The sequence below is a fragment of the Mauremys reevesii genome, linkage group 2 (genome assembly GCF_016161935.1).
Source record: "Mauremys reevesii isolate NIE-2019 linkage group 2, ASM1616193v1, whole genome shotgun sequence".
Taxonomy (NCBI): domain Eukaryota; kingdom Metazoa; phylum Chordata; order Testudines; family Geoemydidae; genus Mauremys; species Mauremys reevesii.
The window spans coordinates 45,518,616-45,544,813 of NC_052624.1; the positions used below are offsets into that span (position 1 = coordinate 45,518,616).

The window sequence follows — 26,198 nt, forward strand, 5'->3', positions numbered from 1 at the left end:
TAGGTTACACCAGTGGTTCTCAAAGCCGGTCCGCCGCTTGTTCGGGGAAAGCCCTTGGCGGGCCGGGCCAGCTTGTTTACCTGCTGTGTCCGCAGGTTCGGCCGATCGCGGCTCCCACTGGCCACAGTTCGCCGCTCCAGGCCAATGGGGGCTGCGGGAAGCGGTGTGGGCTGAGGGACATGCTGGCCACTGCTTCCTGGTGCCTCCATTGGCCTGGAGCTGCAAACCGTGGCCACTGGGAGCCGCGATCGGCCGAACCTGCGGACGCGGCAGGTAAACAAGCTGGCCCGGCCCGCCAGGGGCTTTCCCTGAACAAGTGGCGGACCGGCTTTGAGAACCACTGGGTTACACAACCTTAACTCTGATGTTATATCAACATCTGTCTTCTACCTACACATCAAGAATCCCCATATACCCAAACATGCTAGAACTGCACTAACAAAATTATATTTAAGCATAGTTTTAAACACAATATTGACAGGGACTACCAGACATGCTACTTAGAGATTGTCTTTGTTGGAATGTCTGCCAAGCTGTTAAAGAAATTCCCTGATTCAGGTCTGATTCAGAGAAGTACTGAAGCACATGCATAACTTTAAGCATATGATTAGTTCCACTGACTTCTGATTAGGGTGACCAGATGTCCCGATTTTATAGGGACAGTCCTGATTTTTGGGTCTTTTTCTTATATAGGCTCCTATTACCCCCCACCCCCGTCCCGATTTTTCACACTTGCTGACTGGTCACCCTACTTCTGATATCCTTAAAGTTATTCATATACCTATGTACATGGCTGAATTGGGGCCTTAATCTCTAATGGTCTGATCCAACAACCACTGAATCCAACCAAGACTCCTGTTGACTTTACTGAACCAAAACCTAAATGCATTTCAATTTACTGTGTTAGAAATGTAGAACAAAATCAATTTCCCTACACAGAACTGCCTTTGAAATTGCCTCCTTTAAGATACTGACTGCATTACTAGCCATTGTGCTTCCAAAACTGTTATTAATGTAGATGAAATTTGACATAATAATATATTTTGAACATTCATCCATGTTTTAACATGGAAACATTACGAATATACAGCTTTCTTTTAGGGACAAGAGTGGAAGAGTTAAACATGTTACAGCTTGACAAACTTTTTGGAGTTCTGTTAAAGGAGGAAAAAAAATTAAATTAGGTTCAGCCTGGTAATAAACAGCAGCAGTACATTTTCCTAGTGCAATGGAGATCTGGGTTCAGAAGTGATCATCGAGATTAATCCCCATACCTTAAATAGCATTCTGTCATTTCATGGTTAAGACTGGATAGGTTGGGGGGTGGGAAATGCAAATTTATTTTGTTTGAAAGAAGAGCAAAGTCAACAGATCACTTTATTTTGTAATTTAAAATATTTTAAGCTGCTTAATGATAATTGTTTAAAAAAACCCAGGTTATCCAGTTACATATAGAGCCAAGTTTATAAAAAAAAATAATCATATAAGAGTTTTACTCCGAAAGTTACAAGATCATTATTTGTTGCTAATAAAACCTTAAATTAATGTTTTTGTGTTTAAAAAGAAGTTTGTGACAAAGATATAGTCTTAGTCACAGTTACTGAAGTATGCCAGGCACAATTCATTATATAGCATTATAGGTGTGTATACTGTATTGCAGATTTATGCAAAAATATAGTCCCTTATCCAAAGACCTTACATTCTAATATAAGTAAATATAAAAAACACCAGAGAGGAGATGAACACACGATGCACCAAACTGGCTGAAACTGTAGAACTGCGGTGACAATGGTCCTGGATGAAGACATTTGTCCCAATATCTTATCTCAAAGAAAATACTTTTGTTTGCAGCTCCCCACGAGTAAGGTAGTGATGTAGAATTGAGCTAAGTTCTACTTTAAGAATAAATGACATGAGGGATTGCCTGAGAATCCAGTCTGAATGCTAGGTGCAAAAAAGTCTGGCTAAAGTAGATTCTGATACCTGAAAGACCACTGGACATAATAAAAATTCCATACATAAGATTTGAACTTTTCTTGGTATTAATACTTTGGATACCAACAAATTTAATACGATGTTGTGAGAGACTGTAATATCCTAAACTTTATTGAATTAAGTTAAATCTTATTGAATGATGGTTAATACCTTTGGAATACATTGTGTTAAAAATGCTATTGTGTATGTATTGTTGTGGCACTGTATATACCTTTTCTAGTAGGGAGGGGATACTTATGTACTCGAGCTGTTATCACCCCCTGAAGCCACCTTCTGCACCCCACAGAGAAACACAAACTGGATTCTCCAGAAACTAACAGATGAAGAAATTTTTTTTGGATAAATAGCCTGAGTTTAAACTGACTTGGGGATGACTTCTAGAAAATTTCTCAGTCACTCAGCCATATTTTAGAGCAGGGTTTCTCAAGCCATGGGAACGGGACCCCACATTGGGTCACCAGAATGTTTCAAAATGTCACATGGCAGCTCCTGTGGCTTGGCCCATAGGGCTGGCTGGGCTCACCTCCCTGCTGCAAGCACTGTAACCTCTGGGCTCTCAGAGCCACTCAGGTTTGGCCCAGCTGTCATGACGACAGGAGCCCAGGTGGGCCAAATTTGAATGGCTGCACTGCAATGCCATGAGTCAGGTCACAACTCCACTCACACAAACTTGGTCCAGTCAGAGAGCAGGGCCAAACCTGAGTGACGCTGCAACCATGGAAGTTGCAATGCCTGGAGCTGAGAGCCAAGCCCAGCCTGCCCCACAACACAGGAGTTGTAGGAGTCACCACTGTGGGGTGAGTCCTGGGCAGATCCAATCCTCCCCCCACCGGGTGGGGGAAGGAGGGAGAAGACTTGATCGAAACCACCCAGGGCCTCCACCTCCAGACTGTTTACTGGGTCATGGCAGGCCATAAACATTTACAAATGGGTCCTGAGCCCAAAAAGGTGGAGAACCACTGTTTTCGAGGGTAAACACTGAGAAGCCTCTAGTTAACCTTTATTAGACTAAAACAATAGGCACTACAAAGTGAAAAAAATCAAAGATCAAACCAAATAAACTTATATGGAACGTAATATTGCAATTAAAGAGATTAAGGTAAATCAAAGACAGAATGATCACTATATTTAAAACAGAGAAAATAAAAGATGGGAGAGGAATTTGGACAAAAATTAATCTAGATGAGTGGATCTCTATATGAGAAACAGGATATACATTTTCAATATGTGTAGCTCAAAAAGAATTTTTTTTAAAATAAATTACTGTATAGATGGCATTTGACTCCAGTTAAAAACCATCATATTTTTACACTAGGGATGCACTTAGTTGGAGGAGATGCAGAGAAAGGGGAACCCACTTGCACATGTGGCAGTGCCACCCAGGAATGAGATGATTTTGAGAGGAAATTATTAAAGAAATTCATCTTATAACAAAATGCCAGCTTCCCAGGAATTCCCTGACCTGCTAACTTAATGCACCAGTAAAGGAGCTACATTTTAAACAAAATGACACATTCATTTCTTTTTTATTGTTAGCAATATTTTGTATTGCATGTTATTGGAAAAATGTGACTTTCTCCTATGGGATTGTGGTATAGTAAAATACGGAGTCTCTTTATAATGGAAAAGTTTTCACATCAAGTACGTATACAAGAGAAGCACCAAAAAGAGGATAGGTATTTAGAAATTTGGTCACCCTTTTTAGCATACTCAGAGGAAGAGGGCTCCTTAGCCAGCAAGCCAGAATCTTTAGCTAGGTTCTTTGAATATTAACCTGATCCTGAATAAGTAATAAGTAATGTACAGTGAAGTATGCTAATGTCTTATTGTAACTTTGATATAATAAAAAGTTTAAAAATTTTTTTTCTTTGTGTTTTGGGAAAATATTTGAACTCCCTCATGTTAAAACTTCTTCCAAAATCTGGAATAGACTAATTTAGATTGGAAGGGTCCTCTGGTGTACTGTATCATGTAAATCCATTCCCTGTATCATAGCACAATGGAATTTATTATCTCTAAACCACCCTTAACAGGCAGGTGTCAAATTTAGCCTTATGGCAAGTCTATCTCTGAAAACTTCAAGTAATGGCAATTCTACAGCTACCTTTGGCAGTTTATTCTACTGACTAGCTGACATATTTATAAGCTATTTCTAAATACTTGACATTAATTTTCCCTGATGAAACTTATACCTAGATCTTGTGGGATTACTGCAATTAGTGTAATACTTGCTCTACTGTATTTGAAAGTGGCATGGTAAACAAAGTTATTTTGAGGGGTTTTATGATTTCAGTAAATATGAACAAAATGTATTCCCTGGGGATAAAAATAGAGAATACAGCCAAGCTTTGTTATAAGATTGTATTATTACTTCTATGGTAACATACTTAAAATTATACCTCAGGTGACCTTGAATGAATGGAAGCAAAGAGCTGCCAAAGAACTATGTCTACCCTGAGAATTTAATTATACCTGTTGGGAAGAAGTGGCTGCCTGAATTATAATGTCATTAAATGATTTAGTAGGAATTTAAAGGAAAGTTGTTTACCAGTTAGGATTTCAGTCTGACAACAGGCTGTTACAGATTCAAATCACCAAGCTTTCTTCAAAATGATTAATATTTATTTTCTGTACAAAAACCTCTAATAGGACTTTTAGAAAACCCCTATTACCTAGAGCCAATTTGAAGATAAGAAAAAAAAATGATTTTATCAGTAAGAGTGCTTTCAGGATTTAAAATATTTTTTTTTATAAATCCATGCATTTCATAGAGATGCCAGATCCTGTTTCAAAAATTAAATTTACGTTTTCATTTGTTCACTGCATCACATAAGTTCTTAAACATATCCTCAATGTTTTTTACAGTTTCTGGTCTTTGGTTTTCAACACACGTTGAACCTGTTCTTGTGTGTCTGATGTGAATTATAACAAACAAGCCCTTTGATATATGGCATCAAAAGGACCAGCATTAACAAAATAAGTTACCCATCCATGGTTGCTAAAGTCCCATTATGGTGAAATCCTGAGTCTCACACAAATAAAGGGATAAAGGAATCAATTCCTTTTTAACAGTGGTGGCAACAAAACTATTGACGTAAGAACCAGAATTTCTAATCAATAACTGCAGCTGAGATCTTCTTACTCCACAGAAGCAACCCATTTGGCCAAAAGTAGTGCACTGATGGAATAGCTGATTGGAAACTGCCACATTCCAGGTGCTGGAATTCTCAGCATTTTGATTGTGACTTGGCTCTCCACCACTCTATGCTGACGGAAATGGTTTTGTAATATGGTACTATTCAGCCTTGGTTACTTTGGGAGGATTTTTTGGGGGGGAAAAAGAGAGAGTTTACATAAAAAGAACTAGTGAGGACATGGTTTACTTCATTATAAAATATCTTGGTCTAAGACACTGTCAAATTGCAGAGAAGTCAATATCATATTTTGCCAGTGAGCCTTCCTCTCTCCTCTTGGGAGGTGGCAAAAGAAGATGGCCTGGGAAGGTTTGAGAGATAAAGCACTGTAACTGTTCCTATCTTTTAAATTCACTGTATCTGTTTTCAAACACAAAATATCCTAATTTGTACATTTTTATACTGTCCCCCTAGAAAAGTTTAGAATAAATGTCAATTATAGAAAAAGAGACAAATTACCAGTTCTGATGGAGTTCCATTTCCTAGCTCTGATTCATAGGAGCTTCCAAAGTAAAGACGATAAATGTTGGACCTTGAATCTTCAGAAAACAACTCGGACATCTCTAGGGAAATAAGAGACTGCTCCAGCCCTCCTTCTACATCCCCTGCTGAATCATCTGAACCACTGCTATGGTTTAAGAAAACCATAGAAGAGAGACTGAGGTCACTGTCTGAACTAGAACCGATATCCTGGGACAAAATGAGAACCATTGTCAGAGGCTTTAATTTATTCACACGTAATGGCAATTTGCTATTTTATTTAAAATTGATATTTAACAAACAATTTAATTTGGGTTGTTTCTGCTTGGTTGCTGATTCTAGCAATCCCTCCTCCACTGTGAGGAAATTTCTAAGTATTTTGCAGAGAAAATTCTTCAGATTTAGCTGGAACTTTTTGCTTATGTAGCAGACAGAAAAGCAATAATTTGTGGAGATAAATATAATGTCTTATTTCATTGTTTCGTGGCCTGTGTCACTCACTAAGCATATGGAGATGTTAACAGAACTTCAAATGCAACCTGTACTGTACCATATCCTTCCAGGCTGATGAAAGACTGCTGGAAAATAACAGGTCCATTATTAATGGTGTTTGTCAATGTTTCCATTAGGAACGTGTTGAAGTTGACAGGGCCCTGTGTTCACTCAGCAGCCAATGTCCAGTGGGGTCTCCTGGCCTGGAGCTGACGCTTGTTGGAGGGAACTCTCCATTATTAAGAGTCTCAGTTTTTGCTCCCAATTTTTTCTTACCCTACCCTTAAAGATGGAGCAGATGGTGCACTCTCAGGAGATATGAGATTCAACCAAGCAGTGGACACAATGAGAATGCCCATCACTGACCGGGATGGTCTCCCAGCAAGAAATATACCACTTGAAACCCAGACAGCCTGGCCTATCCCCAAGGCAATAGAATCTAACAGGGGAAAGTCCCTCTCCACAATGAGTAAAGAGATCTAAAGTCATCCTAAATTATTAAATAAAAAGTAAATATAATAACTAAAGAAGGGTACTTAGGCTAAGCCACTTTGAAAGGAAGGCATGGAAAGTGGCTTGCCTGTGCATCCCTATATAGCCTCACAGTGGAGCATGAGGAATTATATGATGCATGCGCAGGCCAAAGAGACACTACTACCAGAATACTCTGATTAAAGGTGCATGAGGTATGAGCACACCTGAAGTGGAGCACTCATGGGGACCCTACTCAATGAAGAATTATCAGGTGTCCACGCTAATATTATTAGGTATGTCAACTGCTTTTAGTACCCTAATGTTGGAAAAATGCTCACTGACCCTAAGGACACTCACGTGATGGGCTACTGGGTTCTATCTTGTCACTCCTCTCATTCAATATGCATGGGTTCAGACCAAAACAAATCAATTTAACATCTTTTCTAAATGGCAAATATACTTTAAAAAATTAAACTAATTCTGTCACAGGGAAATTATTACAATTTTAATAAGCTAAAAATATAGAATAAGTTTTAAACTATCTGTCAGAGTTTACAGATCACAGACATTATAGGAAAAGGAGACATTTTATTTAAATATGATTTTGCCAAAAGTGGCAGAAATCTATTTTGGGTAAAGTTAACCTTTTAAAAATATATTTGTAACACAATGCAGTAATTAAGGAAATACTTTCAATACTTTAAGTGCACTTACTTGTGGTAAATTTGAACCCAAGCTAGCATGTATTGCCTCTAACTGGGCATTGTACAGTAAAGCTTTTAGGTCAGCTCCTGTGAAGTGCTCCGTTTTTGCTGCCAAATGCTGAAAGTCCACATCATTTGCCAAAGGCAGAGAATGACTGAGGGCTTTTAGGATTTCAAAACGAGAAGTCTGAAGGAAAAAGAAAAAAAAAAAAAGGTAAAGTCATCTGTTTCCTGATTCTAACTGCTATTCAGTACTTTGACAGTAATTCTCTCAAGCACTTTCTCAAGAGGTCAAACTAATCTACAGAAATGTATGTTTTGGAAGGGGATACTCGTAAACATCTCTACCCCAATAGACTGTGACCCAATATAACACCAATTTGGATTTAACGCGGTAAAGCAACAGGGAGCCCCGGGCCCTTTAAATCCCCACCTGAGCCCCGCTGCCACAGCTCCGGTGGTGACTTAAAGGGCCCGGGGCTCTGGCCGCTGCGGGGAGCCCCAGGCCCTTTAAATCCCCACCCGAGCCCCACTGCCAGAGCTCCGGTGGCGATTTAAAGGGTCCGGGGCTCCCCACAGTAGTTGGAGCACCAGGCCCTTTAAATACCCGCCAGGGCTCTGGCAGCCAGGCTCGGGTGGTGATTTAAAGGGCTTGGGGCTCCAGCCGCTGCGGGGAGCCCTGGGCTCTTTAAATCCCCACCTGAGCCCCGCTGCTGGAGCTCCGACGGTGATTTAAAGGGCCCGGGGCTCCCCGCAGCGGCTGGAGCACCGAGCCCTCTAAATCACCACTGGGAAAGCCAGTCCAGTCCAGCACGGTGTACGGGCTCTTCCCGGTACGCCCTACTGGAGCAAACCCGATATAACGCAGTCTCACCTATAAGACAGTGAGATTTTTTGGCTCTCGAGGACCGCGTTGTATCGCCGTAGAGGTGTAGTACATATATGAAAATACTGCACAATCTATTTTCAAATACAAGCATATGCTTATTACTACTATCACTTTATTTTTCTAAGAAAAATACTGCCAAACAAAATATCCAGTGAGCCATGAATTCTCTGAAGGCATTCTCTAATTATATTATCAATATCCAATATTTTTAAATACACCATTAAATGTGAACTCTCATGCACATTTTGTAAATAGAATGGGATTTTTCCTTTTACCAGTTTTCACCTTTCTAAACATAAGAAGAGAAGTGTCCACACAAAGGAAATGACCCTGTTGGCCTGAAGAGCTCATTTTTTTGTCCTATGGAAATAGCAATGAAAAATATTTGGATAGAATGTGTTGCATTCTTAGTGCATGGGATTATCTTTGTACATGTGAGAATGAAATGGGATGATATCTGATAAACTTGCCATGTAAATTGCTAATGAATATTCTCCATTATAATTAGGGGCAATCAAAGGGACAAATCCTGCAATCTCTACTGGCCTGATCCAAAACCTACTGAAGTCACTTGAAAGTCCTTCCATTTACACCAGTGAGTCTTGGATCAGGTCCTATGTCTGTACATAATTGTCCAAATGCTGATGAAATGTGTTTCCATTGCATGGAGGCCAGATAATGGAAAGCCCAAACAGCGGGACTCCATGCCTACTGCTCTGGAAAACACTGGGTCACTAATTTGCATGGGGAAGCAAAAGGCCATGTACTCTACTCCTCATCATGCCCTGCAACAGCAGGAGAAATGGTGACCTGGGCCCTGTTGGCAGATGAAAATGACAAATTTCAATCTCCACAATCCCTGCTCCTATGTATTTCCTGTAAGCAAAGCCCCTTTTATGTGGGCTTTGTTCACAAGATCATGATTAGTTCTACATCTGTGGAAGAATATCTGAAGAAAATAAACACTAACACTACCAGTCAAATCAAATCAAATATGGCTGTCTACTAAATGGGATTACAAACATATGAAGGGTTACATTCTTTCTACAAACACAAGACCTAAGAATACGGGGCCTGATTTTACACTGCTTGAACAGTGCATAGTCAGTTACACAGTACAAAATGGGCGTAGAACTCCATAATTCTGATTTGGTCATGTTTGATCCCCATTTTACATTCATTGCATCTGATCCACTCTGCATTACTCCAGTTTTATACCAGTGCAATTCCACAGAAATTAGTAAAGTTACACAGGTGTAAAACTGAAGTGATGCAATGGTGAATCAAGTCCACTTTGTTCAGGTGTACATGACTACACAAAGTACAAGGCAGTGGAGAATCCTGTTCATTATTCTGATTTTTTTCCCTTTCATAGATGGTGCAGTATATTGTTTCTTCACCTGATCAGGAGGAGGACAGTACAGGCATTTATCCAGTCGACCTGGCCTCAACAGAGCAGGGTCAATCAAATCAGGACGACTAGTAGCAGCCAACACATAAACCCCTTAGAAAAAGTAAGAGATCATCATTAATGTGTTGAACTCGTGCCTTTAAAAAAAAAAAAAGACACCTAAATTATTTACCTTGTAAGCCTTCTACTCCATCCAGCTGAGTCAACAGTTGGTTAACCACTCGGTCTGTCACTCCAGTATTATCATGACCTCGTCGAGGGGCAATGGAATCAAACTCATCAAAGAAAACTATACAAGGCTTGGCTGCCTGTGCTCTGGAACAAAATGCAATCCTTCAATTCTGCTTAGGTTTAAGCTAAGTAAAATAAATCTGCTTAGAGATCAGAGGGGTAGCCAGTAGGATGAAGCAACACAAAAAGACTTAGACTTTATAGACTAACAGACGTTTAAACGTCCGTTAGTCTATAAGGTGCCACAAGATTCTTTGTTGCTGCTTAGAGATGTGAAATATGGGTTCTGTTTGTAAGGACTTGTCTACTCAAAACACTTATTTGTAGCAAGTTGGGGTGTAAATCTACCTTGCGCTAGTGGGGATCCTACCACCATGCACTAAAAGTTCTGTAGTATTTGATCTACCCTGCTTTGAAAAAGAAGTAGACTGAAGCACAGTAGGGAACTTCTAGTGTGCAGAAGCAGGGTTCACACGGACACTAAGAGCTTGCTACACAAACATTTAATTTATAGCAAGCTGCTGTGTGAATCTAGCCTGCACTAGTCTGCCACAGTCTACCTGTTTGTGTAGACCCAGGTGATGCACACTAAAAATCTGCTAATGCGCTTTGATCTAGTCCTGTTTCAAAGAAGACTAGATCAAAGTGCTCTAACAAACTGTTTATGCCTGAACTGTTAGAACTTGGCAGACTAGTGTGGGGTAGATTCACACCATAACTAGCCGCAGTCTAAATGTTTGTGAAGATAAGTCCTTAGTGCAGTGGTTCTCAAACTTTTGTACTGGTGACCCCTTTCATATAGCAAGCCTCTGTGTGCCACCCCTCCTTATAAATTAAAAACACTTTTACATATTTAACATCATTATAAATGCTGGAGGCAAAGTGGGGTTTGGGTGGAGACTGACAGCTCATGACCCCCCATGTAATAACCTTGTGATGGGTCCTGACCCTCAGTTTAATAACCCCTGTATGGCAAGCTATTGAAGGGTAGATTTATATCTCGGCTTGCCACGAACTCAGTGTTCATGTAGGCCAGTCGTGTGCAACCTTATTACACAGGAGGGCCACATAAACCTAATACTCCTTGGGAAATTCTGTACCAAAAAATTAAAAATTCCGTGCACAATATTTTCAAATTCAGCTTATTTTATTTGTCAAAATAACACAATATAATCACACTGGTTTCAATTATTTTTGGTCATTTATTTCAAAATACCTGTCAGCAAGTATGTCTGTAACACTACAGGAGGGTTGTTGGATATGAGTGGGAAAAGTATGGAACAGGTTTTTTTGAGGGGCGGAGAGGGACTGTTAGAGAGCTTCACCATGCAGACCCTGGCTGACCCCTAGCTTCTCCCATTCAGTCAGGCACTTCTGCCCTGTCCCCATGTGTCCCTGCACCCCCATGTATCCTTGCACGCCCTATCCACATGTCCCTCCACCCCCACTCAGACACCCCCCTGTTCCTGTGTGGTCCTGCACCCCGCCCCCCGCATCCCTATGTGTCTCTGTGCCCCCACTCAGCCACTCCCGTCCCTGTGTCCCTGCACCCCTCCCCATGTGTCTCTGTGCCCCCACTCAGCCAGCCCCTTCCCCCTGTAGCTCTGCACCCACTCTCGCTCTGCCCATGTGGCCCTGCACCTCCTTCCTCCTGTGGCCCTGGGCCTCCACTCCCATTCAGCCCGTCTGTCCTCCCCCTACTAGCCCTTATGAGCCCCTGTCTGACCGCACAGCAGCCGCATGCTGTCTGTCTCCCCATAACCCCTGTCTCTTGACGTGGCCTGACAAGTGCTGTGAAGGCGGCAGGCTCTTTCTCTTCTCTAGCAGGCTGGGAGTGGTTGCTGTGTTCTATTGCCACAGTGCCCTCTGGTGAGCAAAAGGTGAAACTGCAGCAACATTCCAGCAGAAGCTTTTTTCTGGGCAAAAAATTAAAATTATGAGAGACTCATCAATTATGCGCACGTGCAGTGGCACAGAATTCCCCCAGGAGTAACCTAAGCCCAACCTTGTGTGGGCCAAACAAATTCTACAGATTTTAATAAGATTTTAAATCACCTGTATTGGTTTATATTTTCAGTTCAGCTTGTTTTGTATGTTTGTAGACAACCTATGTATAGTATTGTCTATTTATACACTTATGTAAACATGATGACAAAATGCTAATGAATTTGCTATTAGTATATTGTGCAAAGCAAACAGTGGGCCTTATGAAATGCTTTGGTGGGTTATGTATGGCCCCCGGGCAGTAGGTTGGACACCCCTGATGTAGAAAAGTCCTAATATAGTTACATTTAATTACAGAAGGCAGCAACTATTACGGTTTCCTGTGGAAATGAGCTGCTTTGAAGAACAGGATTTCCAGTTAACTACCATTAATATTTTATACTTTATTTTGTACTTATGTCTATTTCCTTCTGAAGTTCACAATTGTGGTGTTAAAATACTATGGAAACTTTAATGTCAATACAAGCAAACATGTTTGTAAAAAGTCTTACCCGAAGGCCACCTACATAATAAACTGCAAGGAACTCAATTTATCAAATTATGAAGAATGAAGGTTAAGTTGACCCTGTCAGTATTTTAACATGTGGTTTCAGCATGTCTAGCTATTTCAGACCTAATGATCAAGACCCATTAAGCCTGCTCCTTCAGACTGCTGACTAGGAAATTCAAATAATTATTTTTAGCATCAGCCATGAAAGTGGAATCCATTTACAACAACATTTATTCTTAGAGAACTAACCTGTTAAAGACATCTCGAACAGCTTGCTCACTTGCTCCAATATATTTACTGAGGAGCTCTGGTCCCTGTAAAATAGCAAAATGAGAAGACTCAGGAGTTGTGGTTTTTCTTAATTCCATATCACTGTGGACTCTATTAGCAAGGTGGGTTATTTATACAAGCACTAGAGAATTTCAAAGTAATGGGCAAGCAGTGGTTCCCAGGTGAGTCAAAAAACTAGATAAATTGTGCCAGGTAGTGCTAATTTCATTGACACTCAGTTTTCCTGCTATAAAGGGAAATGTGTTACAGTATCACAAGTCTATGGATTGTGTTCTGAAGATACATTATACTATTCTGGCCAGCTGCATTACCCCTGAGTTAGAATCCTTTTATAAAGAAGAAGAAATTAAGAATACATAACATTTTCTAAAAAATTCTTAGTGATTAATTACAGATAAAACTCTCAGAGGGCATGTCTACACTTACCTCCGGAGTGATCAATCCAGCGGGGGTCGATTTATTGCTTCTAGTGAAGATGTGATAAATTGACCGCTGAGCGCTCTCCCATCGACTCTGGTACTCCACCGGAGCGAGAAGCGTAGGAAGAGTCGACAGGGGAGCGTCAGCAGTCAATCTACTGCAGTGAAGACACTGGTAAGTAGCTCTAAGTACGTCAACTTCAGCTACGAAAAAAATGTAGCTGAAGTTGCGTAACTTAGACCGACTTAGCTTGCCCCTCCCACAGTGTAGACCAGGCCTGATTCACAAACTGGGGAAAGATAGAAATAGGCATTTGCCCACCTATCTTGTGTGAAGGGCTCAACCCTGTAGGTGGCTGCTGAGCAAGCCTACTGAATTGGCCCCCATTCAAAATTGCCCTGGCAGTGCCACCTTCTAACTTTTAGCCTAGTGGTTAGAGCACTCACCTGAGATGAGAGAGCCAGCTTCAATATTCGCCTCTCATGGAGGGAGAAGGATTTGAACAGGGGTCTCCCACCTCCCAGGAGACTGCTCTAGCCACTGAGCTATGGGATATTCTGATGAGGGGAGAAAGGGAGAGTCCCTTCAGTCTCTCCTGTTGAACCTGTTCCACTGTGGATAAATAACAAAAGAGTGATTGGAGCAGGGGGACTGGACCCTGGGTCTCCTACATCCCAGCAGGTGCCCTAACCTCTAGACTACAGCATATTATCTCTCTCTCTCTCTCCCTCCCTCTCCCCTCCTCCCCCCACCCCCCAAAAAAAATATCTGGCCCAATGACTATGTAAGTATTTATCCACAGCGGAAAAATTAAATGTTGTAACAGTTTCTTTGTGGTCATGACAATTACTTCATTTTAAAAGTGAGTTTCTTATTTTGGTATTTGTTTTTACATATATATTACACACACACAAAGTAACTATGTTAGGATTTTTTGTGTTAATACAAAGATCTAATAAACCATCAAAACTTTGTTACCTTGATGCTGATAAAATTCATTCCACTCTCTCGGGCAACTACACCTGCTAATAGAGTTTTTCCTGTTCCAGGAGCACCATACAACAAAATTCCTGTCCTCTGTCGTATCGGGAGGTTTGCAAATAATCCTGGATACTGAAAATACAGAGTCATCAAGAGTAATATCTATTTCCAAATAAGTAATTATTTGGTAACATAGCATAATAATTGGCTTCTGACGAGTGTTTATTTATATGGACATTCTTATGAGATTACTTACCTCATCCACATTATCACCAGAAGGGCTCATCTCAACTGATATTATCAGTTATATTATAATTATATAATTGGGTTATATTAAAGTAGCCTATTATAAAAAGATCCAAACCATTTCTTTGAAAAGCTCTAGGGTCAGTTTCTCACCCTTACTCTGGTACCTTTACACTGGGTAAAAGAGCCAGGCTGATGTAAAAGGGTACTAAAAGCTCCATAACCGAATAAGGGAGGAGTTCTCTGGTTCAGGCACTGCAGAAGATAGCTGTAGTAATGTTACCTTCTCAGGACCAACTTACAAGCCAAGGGGTGGAAGACAAGCCTGGGGTTGGGAGGAATGTGTCCAGGTCAAGGCTGCAATACTGCGGAGCTTCTGGGCAGCATTATGGCCCATAGATCTGGAATGCCTATGTTATGTTCTCTAGGCCTCTCAAGCCTTCAGAACATCTCAGGTAAGAGAGGGTGCAAAAATGGCTTAAAGGCACCTTAGTCCTCCTTCCACCAGGACTGCAAGTTCTGTGCTGTAACTGTAAGAGTCCATTTTTTCTAGGAGTAGCTGCGCCACAAAGTAAAATTGTTTATCAGAGTTCCAGAAACACAATGGTTTGTAAAGTACTGAAGCACTTGTTCCTGGTTTAAAAGAAAAGGGTACCTTTGTGGGTAACTGGATGGTATCCATGAGAATTTGCTGTACATCCTTTAAGCCACCAATCCTGTCCCAGCCCAAGTCTTTAGGTTTGTGTAGGTTAACATTTCTCAGAGATGAAGGAGTAAAATCTTTTAAAGCTTTTTGAAAGTCTAAGGTTGACAGATTCAAGTCTGTTGAAAAAACCACCAGGAACAAAACAAACTCGTTAAAATCAATTTACCCTTATGTGGGGGGAAAAAAGGAATATATGCATATGATATCAAAGACAACAAAACTTTCTAAATAACAGTTAAATGCATTTTAAATGTTAAATATAGAGACAGTTTTACTATAACTTCTTGCTTTTGTATTACTGCAAGCACGTGACATATGGTACAACTAAAACAGAGTAGAGATTTGGTGACTTCACATACCTTCCTTGTTGCACGCTCCCTTATTAGAAACACAGGAGTGTATGGCACGATCCACTAGCATTGTAAAATCTCTAGCTATAAACCCTTCTGCTTCCTTTGCAATATGCTGGAGATCAAGATCATAGAATCTGTTTATATTGGAGTTCAATTTATTTTCTATAATGGAATGCAGTAATTCATACCTTTGCAGCTGAAAAATAAAAATAGACAGTGAATTTATACATAGTTTTACACAGATATGAATTACCTTAAGCTTAGAAGACTCAAATGTTTCAGATAATGAAAACAGTTAACATTTCATTCAACATAGAAGTTTTGTGACTAATATATAAAAATACACAAATTGAAAGAAAAATTGATTCTTTTATCTGACTTTTTCTAAGAGTTCACCAGCTTCACAATTCTAAATGACTAATTGACCACTGTAACCTCTAGCCCAGCAATGATCATTTCAGAAATTAATCTTTCTATTCTATCCCAGTCATATCTGCATCACAAGCACTGGAATAAATTCCAAATCAGAAATGAAGAATGAGAAATCCTAGGAACAAACAGACCAAATCACACAGGTATAAAGGGCCTGATCCTGAGAGGTGCCGAGTACCCTCAACTGCCTTGTAGAATAAGGCCTATACTTGAAATTTTCATTTGTATTTGGACACTGGTTAAAAAACAAGTCTGGGTAATTTCAGATTACAGAGTTGTCATACAACATAGTTTTTCAGGGGAAGTCTTTTCTTCTGCCACAAGTCAGCACTTAGAGATCTGAATGCAGTCCTTGATTTTTTAAATGGCTCATTTATGACAGGAGAACAATAAGCACCATAAACTTGGGTACGATTCCAAAATGTTGTGGGCATTCTCTCACAAAATGCAAATCTTTTTATTTTTCCTTAGAGAACACTATATTTAATAAACTGGTTGCCATTTCTTTTGTACCATTTCAATATAGTCTATTTTTAAGAGTAGAAGAATATATTAAATTAAACAAATTTTTGAATTAAAACAAACTAGTTCCCTTTAAATATTTTACAACCCAAATACAATTTGGGAAAGTATACGTTATGGTGAAGTGTCTGTTAAGTGGTGGGAGACAGACTCACCACTAGGCATAACTTTTGGTGTTTTTTTCCAAAAAGGAACCCTGAAGATAACATATAGAAAAGTTATATGCTATTTAATATCACAGAAGATCTCTTAAAATCCCCCAATAGCGTTATGTTTTTGGTTTTGATTTATCTCAACTTCAGCAGCAAACTATCCTTTTTTGTTACCTCTTTGGTGCAGCATCTGAGGCTGTAGGGAAGTCAAAACCAACATTTTGACCAAGTTATTAAATTATTGCATTTACCTGGTCTGGAGGCTGGATATGTTTGAAGCATTGAAATATATGAGCTCCTTGACCAGAAACAAGGGAAGGATGCAGAGAATGTTCAGACTGGCTTGTGGCAATTAATGCAATCAAACTGCCCATGGAAATAACTTCTTTTATCACATCTTTCAAAACTAGATATAGAAGACATTGTTTCATGAGTAATAAAAGATTATAAATTTCATACGTTTATTAATGCTGAGTATTTTTATAGTACTGGAGATATTATAATAACACCGACTACTACACTAACTTTCCTATAATGTATTATAGAACTGTTATCATCTTAACAAATGCATTTATTTTTCAAGGCACAGTCTACTCCAACAAGGAAACACTGTCAGAAATGCTTTGCCTAGAACTAAACTTGTATAGTTACTGATGATGTCTACCCTGTGATATTAAAGAAGATTTTCTCTACTGTGAATTCCGCTGCTGTATCTGGAATGAATAAAATGTAGAAAGCTATAATCCCAACTCTGCAGCATAGTCAGGAAAAAGTTGCAATCTCCGTTTGACACTGCTTAGAAAATTGAAGATATGTTATAGCTTAAATCCTACAACAAGGGCATAATTTAACACAGTTAAAATAATAAAATACATTGATGTTGATTATTTCATATTATTTCAGTCTCTTGTACTGAAAACGTTTACGGGGAGAGATTTTAATGTTGGCTGCACTTTAGAGAAAAAGATTGTATGGAGGATGCATTTTCCAGTTCTTCACTTAAAGACTATGGTGTGTAAAAATTTAAATAAAATAACCGATGACTTGCACACAATGAAGTGCACCAAGTAGATAAGAAAGGTACACATTCAGTTAAATGAAATGCTACTTATGCATAATAATCTATATTAATACTGGTTCAAGATTAATCTGGAATTTGTAAACTGTGGCAGTTTATCTAAGGTGTGAACAACATAGAATGCTAAATGATCCAGAAGTTGGGGTGATGAAAATAGAACTGTCCAGACAACTGTGATTCAGGTACAAGAAATTCTAAATTACAATACATTTTTATCCAGACACATAAGAAGCAACAGGAAAAAAAAAATACCCAGAAGCTGTTAGCATAGCATTACCATGTGTAAGTCTATAGCTCTGAACTGCTTCAGGGCTGTTCTCATGCTCTGGTGCAGAAGGAACTCCAGCAATGTGATCAAGATCATCCATCAGAAGAATGGATGGTTGTCTCCATGCTGCCTCTAGAAAAACTTCCTCCACTTTTTTTCGTACGTTTTCTAATCTTTTTCCTAAAACAAAAATACAATCTTAGTAACAAAACACAGCATGAAAAAATTAAAACTTTGAGTTTGATTTATTTCTTTGTGCTGACAATGCAAAGGGACTTAAAATAACTCTAAATGGACGGCTAAAGCTTCTCCTTTACGGAAGGAACCTTCATCTGGCTATGCCAGTTCCTCACGAATGCTCGCCTCCTCCCCTGGAACAGGGATCATGCTGAGGGCAGAAGGGGGAATGGCCAGACACAGCCCTCCAACACAACCGAATCTTTAGTTTATACAACATCAGAGTAAACTAGAACAGCTTCAGAACTATATAAAGCCCAGGATTATAAGGAAAGGACGGTCAGTGGAAAAGTGGCAATAAGCCGTATTTGCCCTCCTACCCTTTATGTTGCACCTAAGCCCTTTTGAACTCACAAGAGAACCTGAATGTTGTTCAACAAAGACAACTAGCACAATTTGAAATCAATAAGTTGTTGGTACATACAACAATTAGAAATTGTCAATACTGCTATAGTTCAGCGAACACTGAAAATTTAACAAAACCTTCAGAAGAATGTCAGGTTTTATAATTCACCATTCCTGGTTTTCCAATAAAACTGTATATAAAGAATATTTATTTTAAATGTTTGCTTTTTTTAAAAGTTATTTTTCATCAGATGGACAAAGTCATTTACATTAGATCTATAAAATTCGTAAAAATATTAAAATTTCTAGGCCAAACTTGAATTAGAAACTAAAGGCTATGCTATACAATGTGAAGTTTGTACATTCCTTAACATACAAAAAAAATTAGTTCTCACTAATTTGATATACTTTCACCTGTTCATGAGAAAAAGAGTATAGATATAATTATACTCAACTACTTTTGTTCCAGCCAGCACAGAGAAAAACTACACAGTCCAACTTGCACACTTTCTTTCTTTATTTCATAGTAATGGGGACTAAACACTGAGGTTGTGGTTGAATTCTGGGAAGATGTTGCTTACCCTGTACAGTAGCTGGAGTTCTTCAAGATGTGTGTGTCTATGCATGCTCCACTTGAGCTGCGCATGTGCCTTCACTTGGAAATTTTTGACAGCAGTTTCCGTTCAGTTCATTTATGTGCCATAGTTAGCCTTGTGCCCCATAACAAGGGTATATGTGGCTGCAACAGATGAACCGCCTTCACTTCCTTCTCCATTGCAAAGTCATGCAGAGATAAAAGACTATGAAGCAGAGGCGATGGAGGGTGAATAGTGGAGAGTCCATAGGGACACATATCTCAAAGAACTGTAGCTACTGTCCAGGGTAAGCAACCTCTCCTTCTCTGAGTAGCATCCCTATGGCTGCGCCACTCGAGATGACTCCTGAGCAGTAACCCCTGAAGGAGATGGGAACTTCAGTCTTTGGGTGTGGGAGAGGGCAGGGGACTGGGGCATGAGACGAGGTGAGGTGGGCTCTGGACGGCGCTTACCTGGACATACCCCTCGCTCAGCTGCTAGGAGGAGGCGTGGTCACTGCCTTTGCCTGTATGCACCGCCCCCGCAGCTTCCATTGGCCTGGAACCAGCAGGGGTCTCAGCTTCCCCCCCGCCCCAAAGTGTTAGTCATGGGTATTTTTAGTAAAAGTCATGAACAGGTCACGCGCTGTGAATTTTTTTTACTGCCTGTGACTTGTCCGTGACTTTTACTAAAAATACCCATGACTAAAACATAGCCTTAATTATGAGTAGGCCTGGCATGTTAGTGACTTCTTAGCATTAAAAAATACAGGTGGAAACCCAGTTAGAAAATATCTCAGTAGACACTGGTGTACCTTAAGCTCTGTCTGCAAAAGATACAAATAGCCTCAGAGAAGTTTAAAAAAGGTTTAGTCCTGTCAAAATGGCATGCCATTATCTTCCTAATATCCCAAAGTACGGAGGGCAGCATCTTCCCTAGTTTGATGGGGTTCAGGATAAAATATGGGGAGATGAATAGTCCAATTTATATGAAAGTCTGAACTGACTTTAGGTAGGAACTGTAGATGTAGCCAGAGGGACACGTCATCTTTGAAGAAAACAGTACAAAAGGGTCAGCCATTAAAGCCCCTAGCTCACAAAGGCATTTTCATAGAAAGGTATAAAAGCATACCGGTAGCTGTTGGTTTAAAGGGAGATTTTGTCAAATTGAGAACTAGGTTCAAGATCCAGGTTGGGGTGGGCTCCCTGACATGTGGGAAAAGGTTTGGTAACTATTTAATAAATCCAGAAATTGTGAGGTGAGCAAACACATGACTCTTCTACAGGCAAATGAAATACTGTGGTGGCTGCCAGATGGACTTCAGTGGAGCTCCAGGAGAGACCTCCCTTTCTTTGGGGTACTCTAAAGTATTCTAAAACTTCTGAGATGGAAAAATCCATAGGAGACAGGTGTTGGTGAGTGCACCAATGGTAAAATCTTTTTCATTTCTGAAGGTAAGTTTTCCTGGTGGATTCTTTTCTACTGTTCAGCAGGACCTCCTGCACCTCCCTGGAACAGGAGAGCTCTATCTCTGACAACCATCCAGGTACCAGGCTTTGAGTCAGAGTTTTGAGATAGGGGTGAAGAATGTTCCCTGTGTCCCACAAGAGAAGGCTGGGCATCAATGGTAAATTGATAGCCAGTCAAGAGGAGTGGTGAAGGAGATAAGGGAACCATACTTATCTTGGCCAGGGTGGTGCAATCAAAATGCCTGTGGCTCTGTCCTGTCTGGTTTTGTTCAGGTCCCTGAGGATTAGCAGCATTGGAGGAAAGACATGTAGAAGGTTCTTCGACCATAAGAGGAGAAAGTCAAGCCCCCAAGAACGATGACCCAGACCTCCCCTCGAGCAGAAGTTCATGAATCTTCAGCTGGGAACAATGGCAAAGAGATCTATTGCTGGAAAACCCCAGGTGAGAGAAATATCTGAGTACAAATTTGTTGAGTTCCCACGTGAAGTGCCTACTAAGGTTATTGGGTATAGAATGTTGATGTAAATGGTGGACTCCTGTGTGGTCCACCTTCTCTGTACAATGTGATCCTGTAGGTGAACTCCCTATATGAAGAGGAACGTGTCCAAAACAACTGTAATGGCGAGAGGGCAATGTATGAAAGGAACCCCTGAACACACCTTGTCTGGATTCTTCCACCAGTTAAGGGAGACTAACACACTTTGAGGGGCAGAGCTAAACTTGTTCATACTGTCCCTGTTGGGGATATCAACTGACCTGATATAGGATTGGAAGCAGTGCAGATGCAAATAGGCATATAAGGTGAACACTGCCATGACCTGAGGCAGTGACTTGAGGACTTAGTTGAACTCATGCAATTCATTTTGTCAGGGTGAGGAATCTGTCCCTTGGTAGACAGGCTCTAGATGCTGTAGCATCAGAGTGACTCCAATAACCTCTATCTGCTCTACTGGTAGGAAGAAGGACTTTGTGGTGCTGAGCTGAAGACCGAGCCTTGCAAATAGAGAGATGACATTAAAACTCAGGTTTGAACTTTTTCCAGTACCCATCTGTTGGAAATAAACTTCTCCCATGAACGGTAGAAATGGAAGAGACAACCCCCAAAAGGTGGGAGAATAAACTGGGCAGGATGGTGTGGCATCTGGCCCAGATTGTGGGAACGTTCATGGTCCTCAACCAATGCATCAGAAGGAATGTTTCACAGATGATGTTTGTTGCATCAACAGGGTGGTAGTCATGTAGGGTTTTCCTTTCTGCAATCTGGGTTCCTTCTCAGGTGGCTCACATACTCAGTGGTAGGTGGAAAGCTGGGATAGGTGGTACCCTTGAGCCATCAGGGATCTACTGAACCTCCTTTTTGTTTGTAGATGCACATATCCAACAAGTCAAGTGTTGCCCTAGAATACTTCAAGGAATGTACTGACTCCTCCGTGGTCTCGCTGAATAATTTGAGGCCATTAAAAGGGAGGTCCTTTACAGTGTCTTGGATGTCATATAGGAAACCTGAGGATTGCAGCCACCATAGCTGTGGAGATGGAATGAGCTGCCATGTCAGTTGCATCAACAGAAGCCTGTAAAGTCATCCTGGCCAAGCGATACCCCTCATTAATGATAGCCTGAAATGGCTGCCAGTGTTTCTGGGGAGATGCTCTGTAAAAGACTTCATATAGATTTCATAGACTATGTGATTATATTTTGTGAGTATCACCTGGTTATTCACATTTCTAAACTGCAGGGTGGCAGACGAATAACTCTTGTGAACAAATACAACTAAAGGCTTTTGGTCCTTGTTATCTAGGGTAGCCTTTGAATGGTGTGCCTGTTCTGTTTATTGACTGCATCCGCAATTAGGGAGTTGGGGGTGGGGTGAGAAAATATAAATTCTGAGCCCCTTAGGCAGGACATGGTATTTTTTAATTCACCCTCTTAGCTGTTGGGATGGCAGTGGCAAGAGTTTGCCAAATTCTTTTGGCAGTTCCAACAGCATCTCATGCACAGGCAGGGCCACCTGTGATAAAGATGGTGTATGTAGAATGTCCCATAATTTATGCTGGGTTTCTTGGACGACTTCTGCTGGAATTCAGAGCACATCTGTCACACTCTTCATCCAGTCCAGGAACTGTTTGAAGTCATCCATGTGAGATGGAGGAGGCATAACTGCTTCACCTGGAGAGAATGATAAAATATTTGTCTGAGGAGTAGCCTCCTCCTCATCCCTCCTTTCTTGCTCCTCAAATGTTTCCTCCTGCAGGAGGAATTGCTAAGGAGGGATGGATGGGAGCAGGGAAAACTGTCTCTGATGTTCCGAATGAGTGTTAGGTGCCTTAGAAAATTGCTGGTGATATAATGTCCCAAGGTTCCCGTATGGCCACTGAACTGATCTATAAAGAAACAGGGGAGTTATCCAGGACTGGTCATACCAGGGAGGGTGTTGAATCAGCTGATATCATGAAGGCAGTGAAATGTCCTATCCTGAACATCTTCAGGAGAATTAGTTTGGGTAAATAGATATGAAAGCTCTGAGCTGATATTTGAGAGTCTGAAGAGCTCTCGTCTACATAGTGTGACAGCAGAGCAGATGGCAGTGATGATCTGCTTGTCTGGCTGTGTGGGTACTGGGGAATCATAAGGTACTAGTGAAAGGTGGGGTATCAAAGATAATGCAGGCTGTGGTACTTGGAGTCTAAACGAGCTCACCAGAGGAGTCTCAGGCTCACCTGAGACAAATTAAATCCCTGGAGAATCTGAATTCCTGTGGTACTGGGTAGACTTGTGTAAAGACTTGGTGAGCTCCAGATGTAGAAGGCTGAGGCACTGATGCTGGTTGAACCGTTGGTCAAGATACTGATGCACAGTTGGTGCAGATGGTTCCTGCTTCTTAGGTGCGAAGTCTTTATCTCTAGTACTCTGCTCATGCTTCAACAGTACATTGGGCACTGGGACAAGACTTAAGACAAGCTGAGATTTAGACAAGCTCAAGCTCAATCTGGAAGCCTCAGTAGCAGGACTGCTTGAAGCCTCCACAGAAACCTTTGAAGGGAACATTTCTGGTATGAGGTCTTTTAGAGGAGAATTCTCTCTGAGGAGATTTCACAGATCTCCTAGACAGAGTCTTCTCTGCATCTGTAACAGATCTCTATCTGTCTGTCTGTTTTTCTCTCTCAAAGTTCTGGAGGGTGAGTGAGCTGCAGATGATGAGAGAGGGTTATGGTCATTCGGAGCATGCTGGAAAGTGTGGGTCTCCAGGCCAGGGTCCGAAGTCTGGCAGAGGGAGCATTCCACCACTAGAAGACAGAGTTTTATTTCCCTTTACCTCCTAGAGCAGCTTATGAAAGTCATGTCGCTCTTGCACTAAGTGGGCATGTGCGTATGCCCGAAGCAGTGCCTACATTGTAAAGGAGTCCCAGCAAGTGATGCAACATTTGAAGCATGGAGACTCCAGCATACCCCAAAGACAAAACAAGCTTCATTAAACTACAAAAGAATAAAAATGGACTAGAAACTAGTTAACAGGCAGAATTGTAAATGAATGCTATTGGACACACTGTCTCAGGTGAGTGGTCAAGAAGGTACAGAGGGCAGTTCATCTCTTGCAGCACTATAAGCCTTTGGCTGAATGGACACTACTGATGAAAATCTCAGAATGCACACCTCAAGTGGAGCACCCACAGGGCCACTACTTGAAGAAGCACAAAAAATTATAAAGGTGTACATTTTGAATAAGCTTAAATGATGAAACTAGCACAATGCAATGAATTTATAAAGATGCTTACTGCCAGGCACCAAAATGCATTATAGAAACAATACAAAACATTTTAAAGAAAAGCCACGCAGCCCAAATAAATAGCTAGATCAAAGTTTTATAATACTGTAGATAATTTGAACATAATAAAATAAGCCCTGAATGCTTCCCTATTATTATAACAAATGTTGAGTGAAAAAATATGATCATAGTCATACCTCTTAAAGCCTTACAGTCAATTACTTCCACATGAGCATCCAATCTATCAAAGGCTTCTTTGCAGATGGCCTTCGCTAATGTTGACTTTCCACTTCCCTACAAAATAAATGTTGGGTAGTCTTCTAAAACAACATCCAGAGTAACAGAGACTACTTCTTTCTCTGTTTCTGTGGACTATTCCTCAGGAAACACAGATGGCTGGTTGTATACAGGGTGATTTTCATTCCTTGTCAATAGTAGTACCTACTACAGGCCCAGTTCTGATCCCACTGAAATCAGTGATAAAATTCTCACAGATTTCAATGGATTCAGGATTTGCCATTGAACAACATGGGAAATATAGCAGGAGAATCACTAAGGGTCAAATGTGTGAAGTCATTTCATGATAATGTTTAGGAAAAAAAATTATGATTTTTTTAAATTCAAATAATTTTAAAATAAATGTTAAATAATGTTGAGGCATAAGTGTTTACACATATTTGAAGGGTAAAAACACAGCGTGGAATAATCTTACAAGGTAAGTGATAGAAGCTCCAGTGTTAGGGGCATTTAAAACTTAGATAGTAAAAAACACTAAAATATAACAGAAGAATTGATGCTGCATTGGCAGGGGAGGTGGATTAGTTAATCCAACAGCTCTTTTTCAATGCTATTCTTTGATTCCTTGTAGCAGAAAAGAAACAGGTTGACAATGCCTGTTTGGAGTATTAAAATTAAGTTAATGCAAGAAAACTATTTTGGCATATAGGTAAAGAGAGTTGTAGAAATACACCTTTGATCCTGTGAGCAGGACTGCTCCACTGCGCAGTCCCACAGCTATGGTAGCTAGCTTTTGAGATAAAGGGCGTCCCAAGAGGCTGTGGGTTATGTGCTCAAAGGAGGATGTTCCTAGTTTACCCACTCCTCTGCAAAGTAAGGCAAAACAAATAAAACATTAGACAAGCTACGGCAGTCTCAGTACACTCAATCTAGGTAAGAATAACTACTTGAATTTATACATACTGAAAATGCCTAAGTGATTCAGATGTTCAAGAAAATCTACGGCTCCCTTCAGTTAGATGCCATGGAACTTCTACACTACACAAGTGGCATAAAGGGCCATAGCTAGCCCTTGCAAAATATCCCCATCACATGTGGTTTTCCAACCAGTGAAGAACTACTGTAAAAGCTCTACACCAGCTGCCTTCCCTTATGCAGGCATAGAGGATGTGTCCAAGGGTGTGGTCAGGAGAGGGTATAGCCAGAGCATACTACGCTTTGGCTATTATACACTGGTGTAATAGCCTATAGAAAGCTATTACAAGCTGGCATAACTCAGAGCAGCCTGGGGACAACGAAGGTCCTTGACCTGGGCCAGAATTAGGGAAACACAAAATTGGCTTAAAGCTACCTTTATTCACCTCCTTTCCTAAACTGTGGGTCACTTTTAACCTGACAGCACGCCTTTAAGATCCACAAACAAGCTAGCAGTTTTAGATTTCAACTGAAAGAAAACACATACTAACAACAAAAAAGAAACATCTAGCAGAATAGTACCCATTAAAACTATTGAGGCCCTGGTTTGGCACAGATTGAGGGAAGAGCGCCACCTAGTGAATTATCAACACCGCTTCTGGGAGCGCATAGCATGGCAAGGCCCTTGCAGAGGCTTTTAATTTTTCAATCTGGTTTATATGTCAATATTGGGTAGGCCCAAGTAGTTCTCGTAAGCCAAACAAAATTCCAAATTCATAACACAAAAATAAATGCCTTTCCTTGCCCCTTTCTTGTGTGTTGTCTTATTACGCTGGCTTCTGG

General features: G+C 40.6%; 1 protein-coding gene and 1 long non-coding RNA gene across 11 annotated transcripts in view; one reads left to right on the forward strand and one right to left on the reverse strand.

Moving 5' to 3' along the window:
* Positions 1 to 26,198, forward strand: part of LOC120397583 — a 36,951-nt gene that overhangs the window by 8,818 nt on the left and 1,935 nt on the right. Inside the window, exons 2-4 of one of the 2 annotated variants that reach the window (XR_005593872.1) lie at positions 20,256 to 20,881; positions 21,397 to 21,465; positions 21,808 to 22,137. This is a non-coding gene — a long non-coding RNA (uncharacterized LOC120397583). The remainder of the gene's footprint in view (positions 1 to 20,255; positions 20,882 to 21,396; positions 21,466 to 21,807; positions 22,138 to 26,198) is intronic. The other variant, XR_005593873.1, reaches the window with a different exon arrangement.
* The window catches only part of PEX1 (peroxisomal biogenesis factor 1), a 50,057-nt gene that overhangs the window by 6,075 nt on the left and 17,784 nt on the right, over positions 1 to 26,198 (reverse strand). For 4 of the 9 annotated variants that reach the window (XM_039523637.1, XM_039523636.1, XM_039523641.1 and 1 more), the window contains exons 10-22: positions 25,174 to 25,306; positions 24,401 to 24,497; positions 17,823 to 17,993; positions 16,719 to 16,873; positions 15,368 to 15,557; positions 14,958 to 15,124; positions 14,054 to 14,188; positions 12,614 to 12,678; positions 9,812 to 9,954; positions 9,629 to 9,732; positions 8,514 to 8,588; positions 7,350 to 7,526; positions 5,649 to 5,879 (exon numbers count right to left, since the gene is read on the reverse strand). In XM_039523637.1, the coding sequence (XP_039379571.1) occupies positions 5,649 to 5,879; positions 7,350 to 7,526; positions 8,514 to 8,588; positions 9,629 to 9,732; positions 9,812 to 9,954; positions 12,614 to 12,678; positions 14,054 to 14,188; positions 14,958 to 15,124; positions 15,368 to 15,557; positions 16,719 to 16,873; positions 17,823 to 17,993; positions 24,401 to 24,497; positions 25,174 to 25,306 (1,843 nt within the window). Of the gene's footprint in view, positions 1 to 5,648; positions 5,880 to 7,349; positions 7,527 to 8,503; positions 8,589 to 9,628; positions 9,733 to 9,811; positions 9,955 to 12,613; positions 12,679 to 14,053; positions 14,189 to 14,957; positions 15,125 to 15,367; positions 15,558 to 16,718; positions 16,874 to 17,822; positions 17,994 to 24,400; positions 24,498 to 25,173; positions 25,307 to 26,198 lie in introns of those variants that run through there. The other 5 variants (XM_039523639.1, XM_039523638.1, XM_039523642.1 and 2 more) reach the window with 3 other exon arrangements.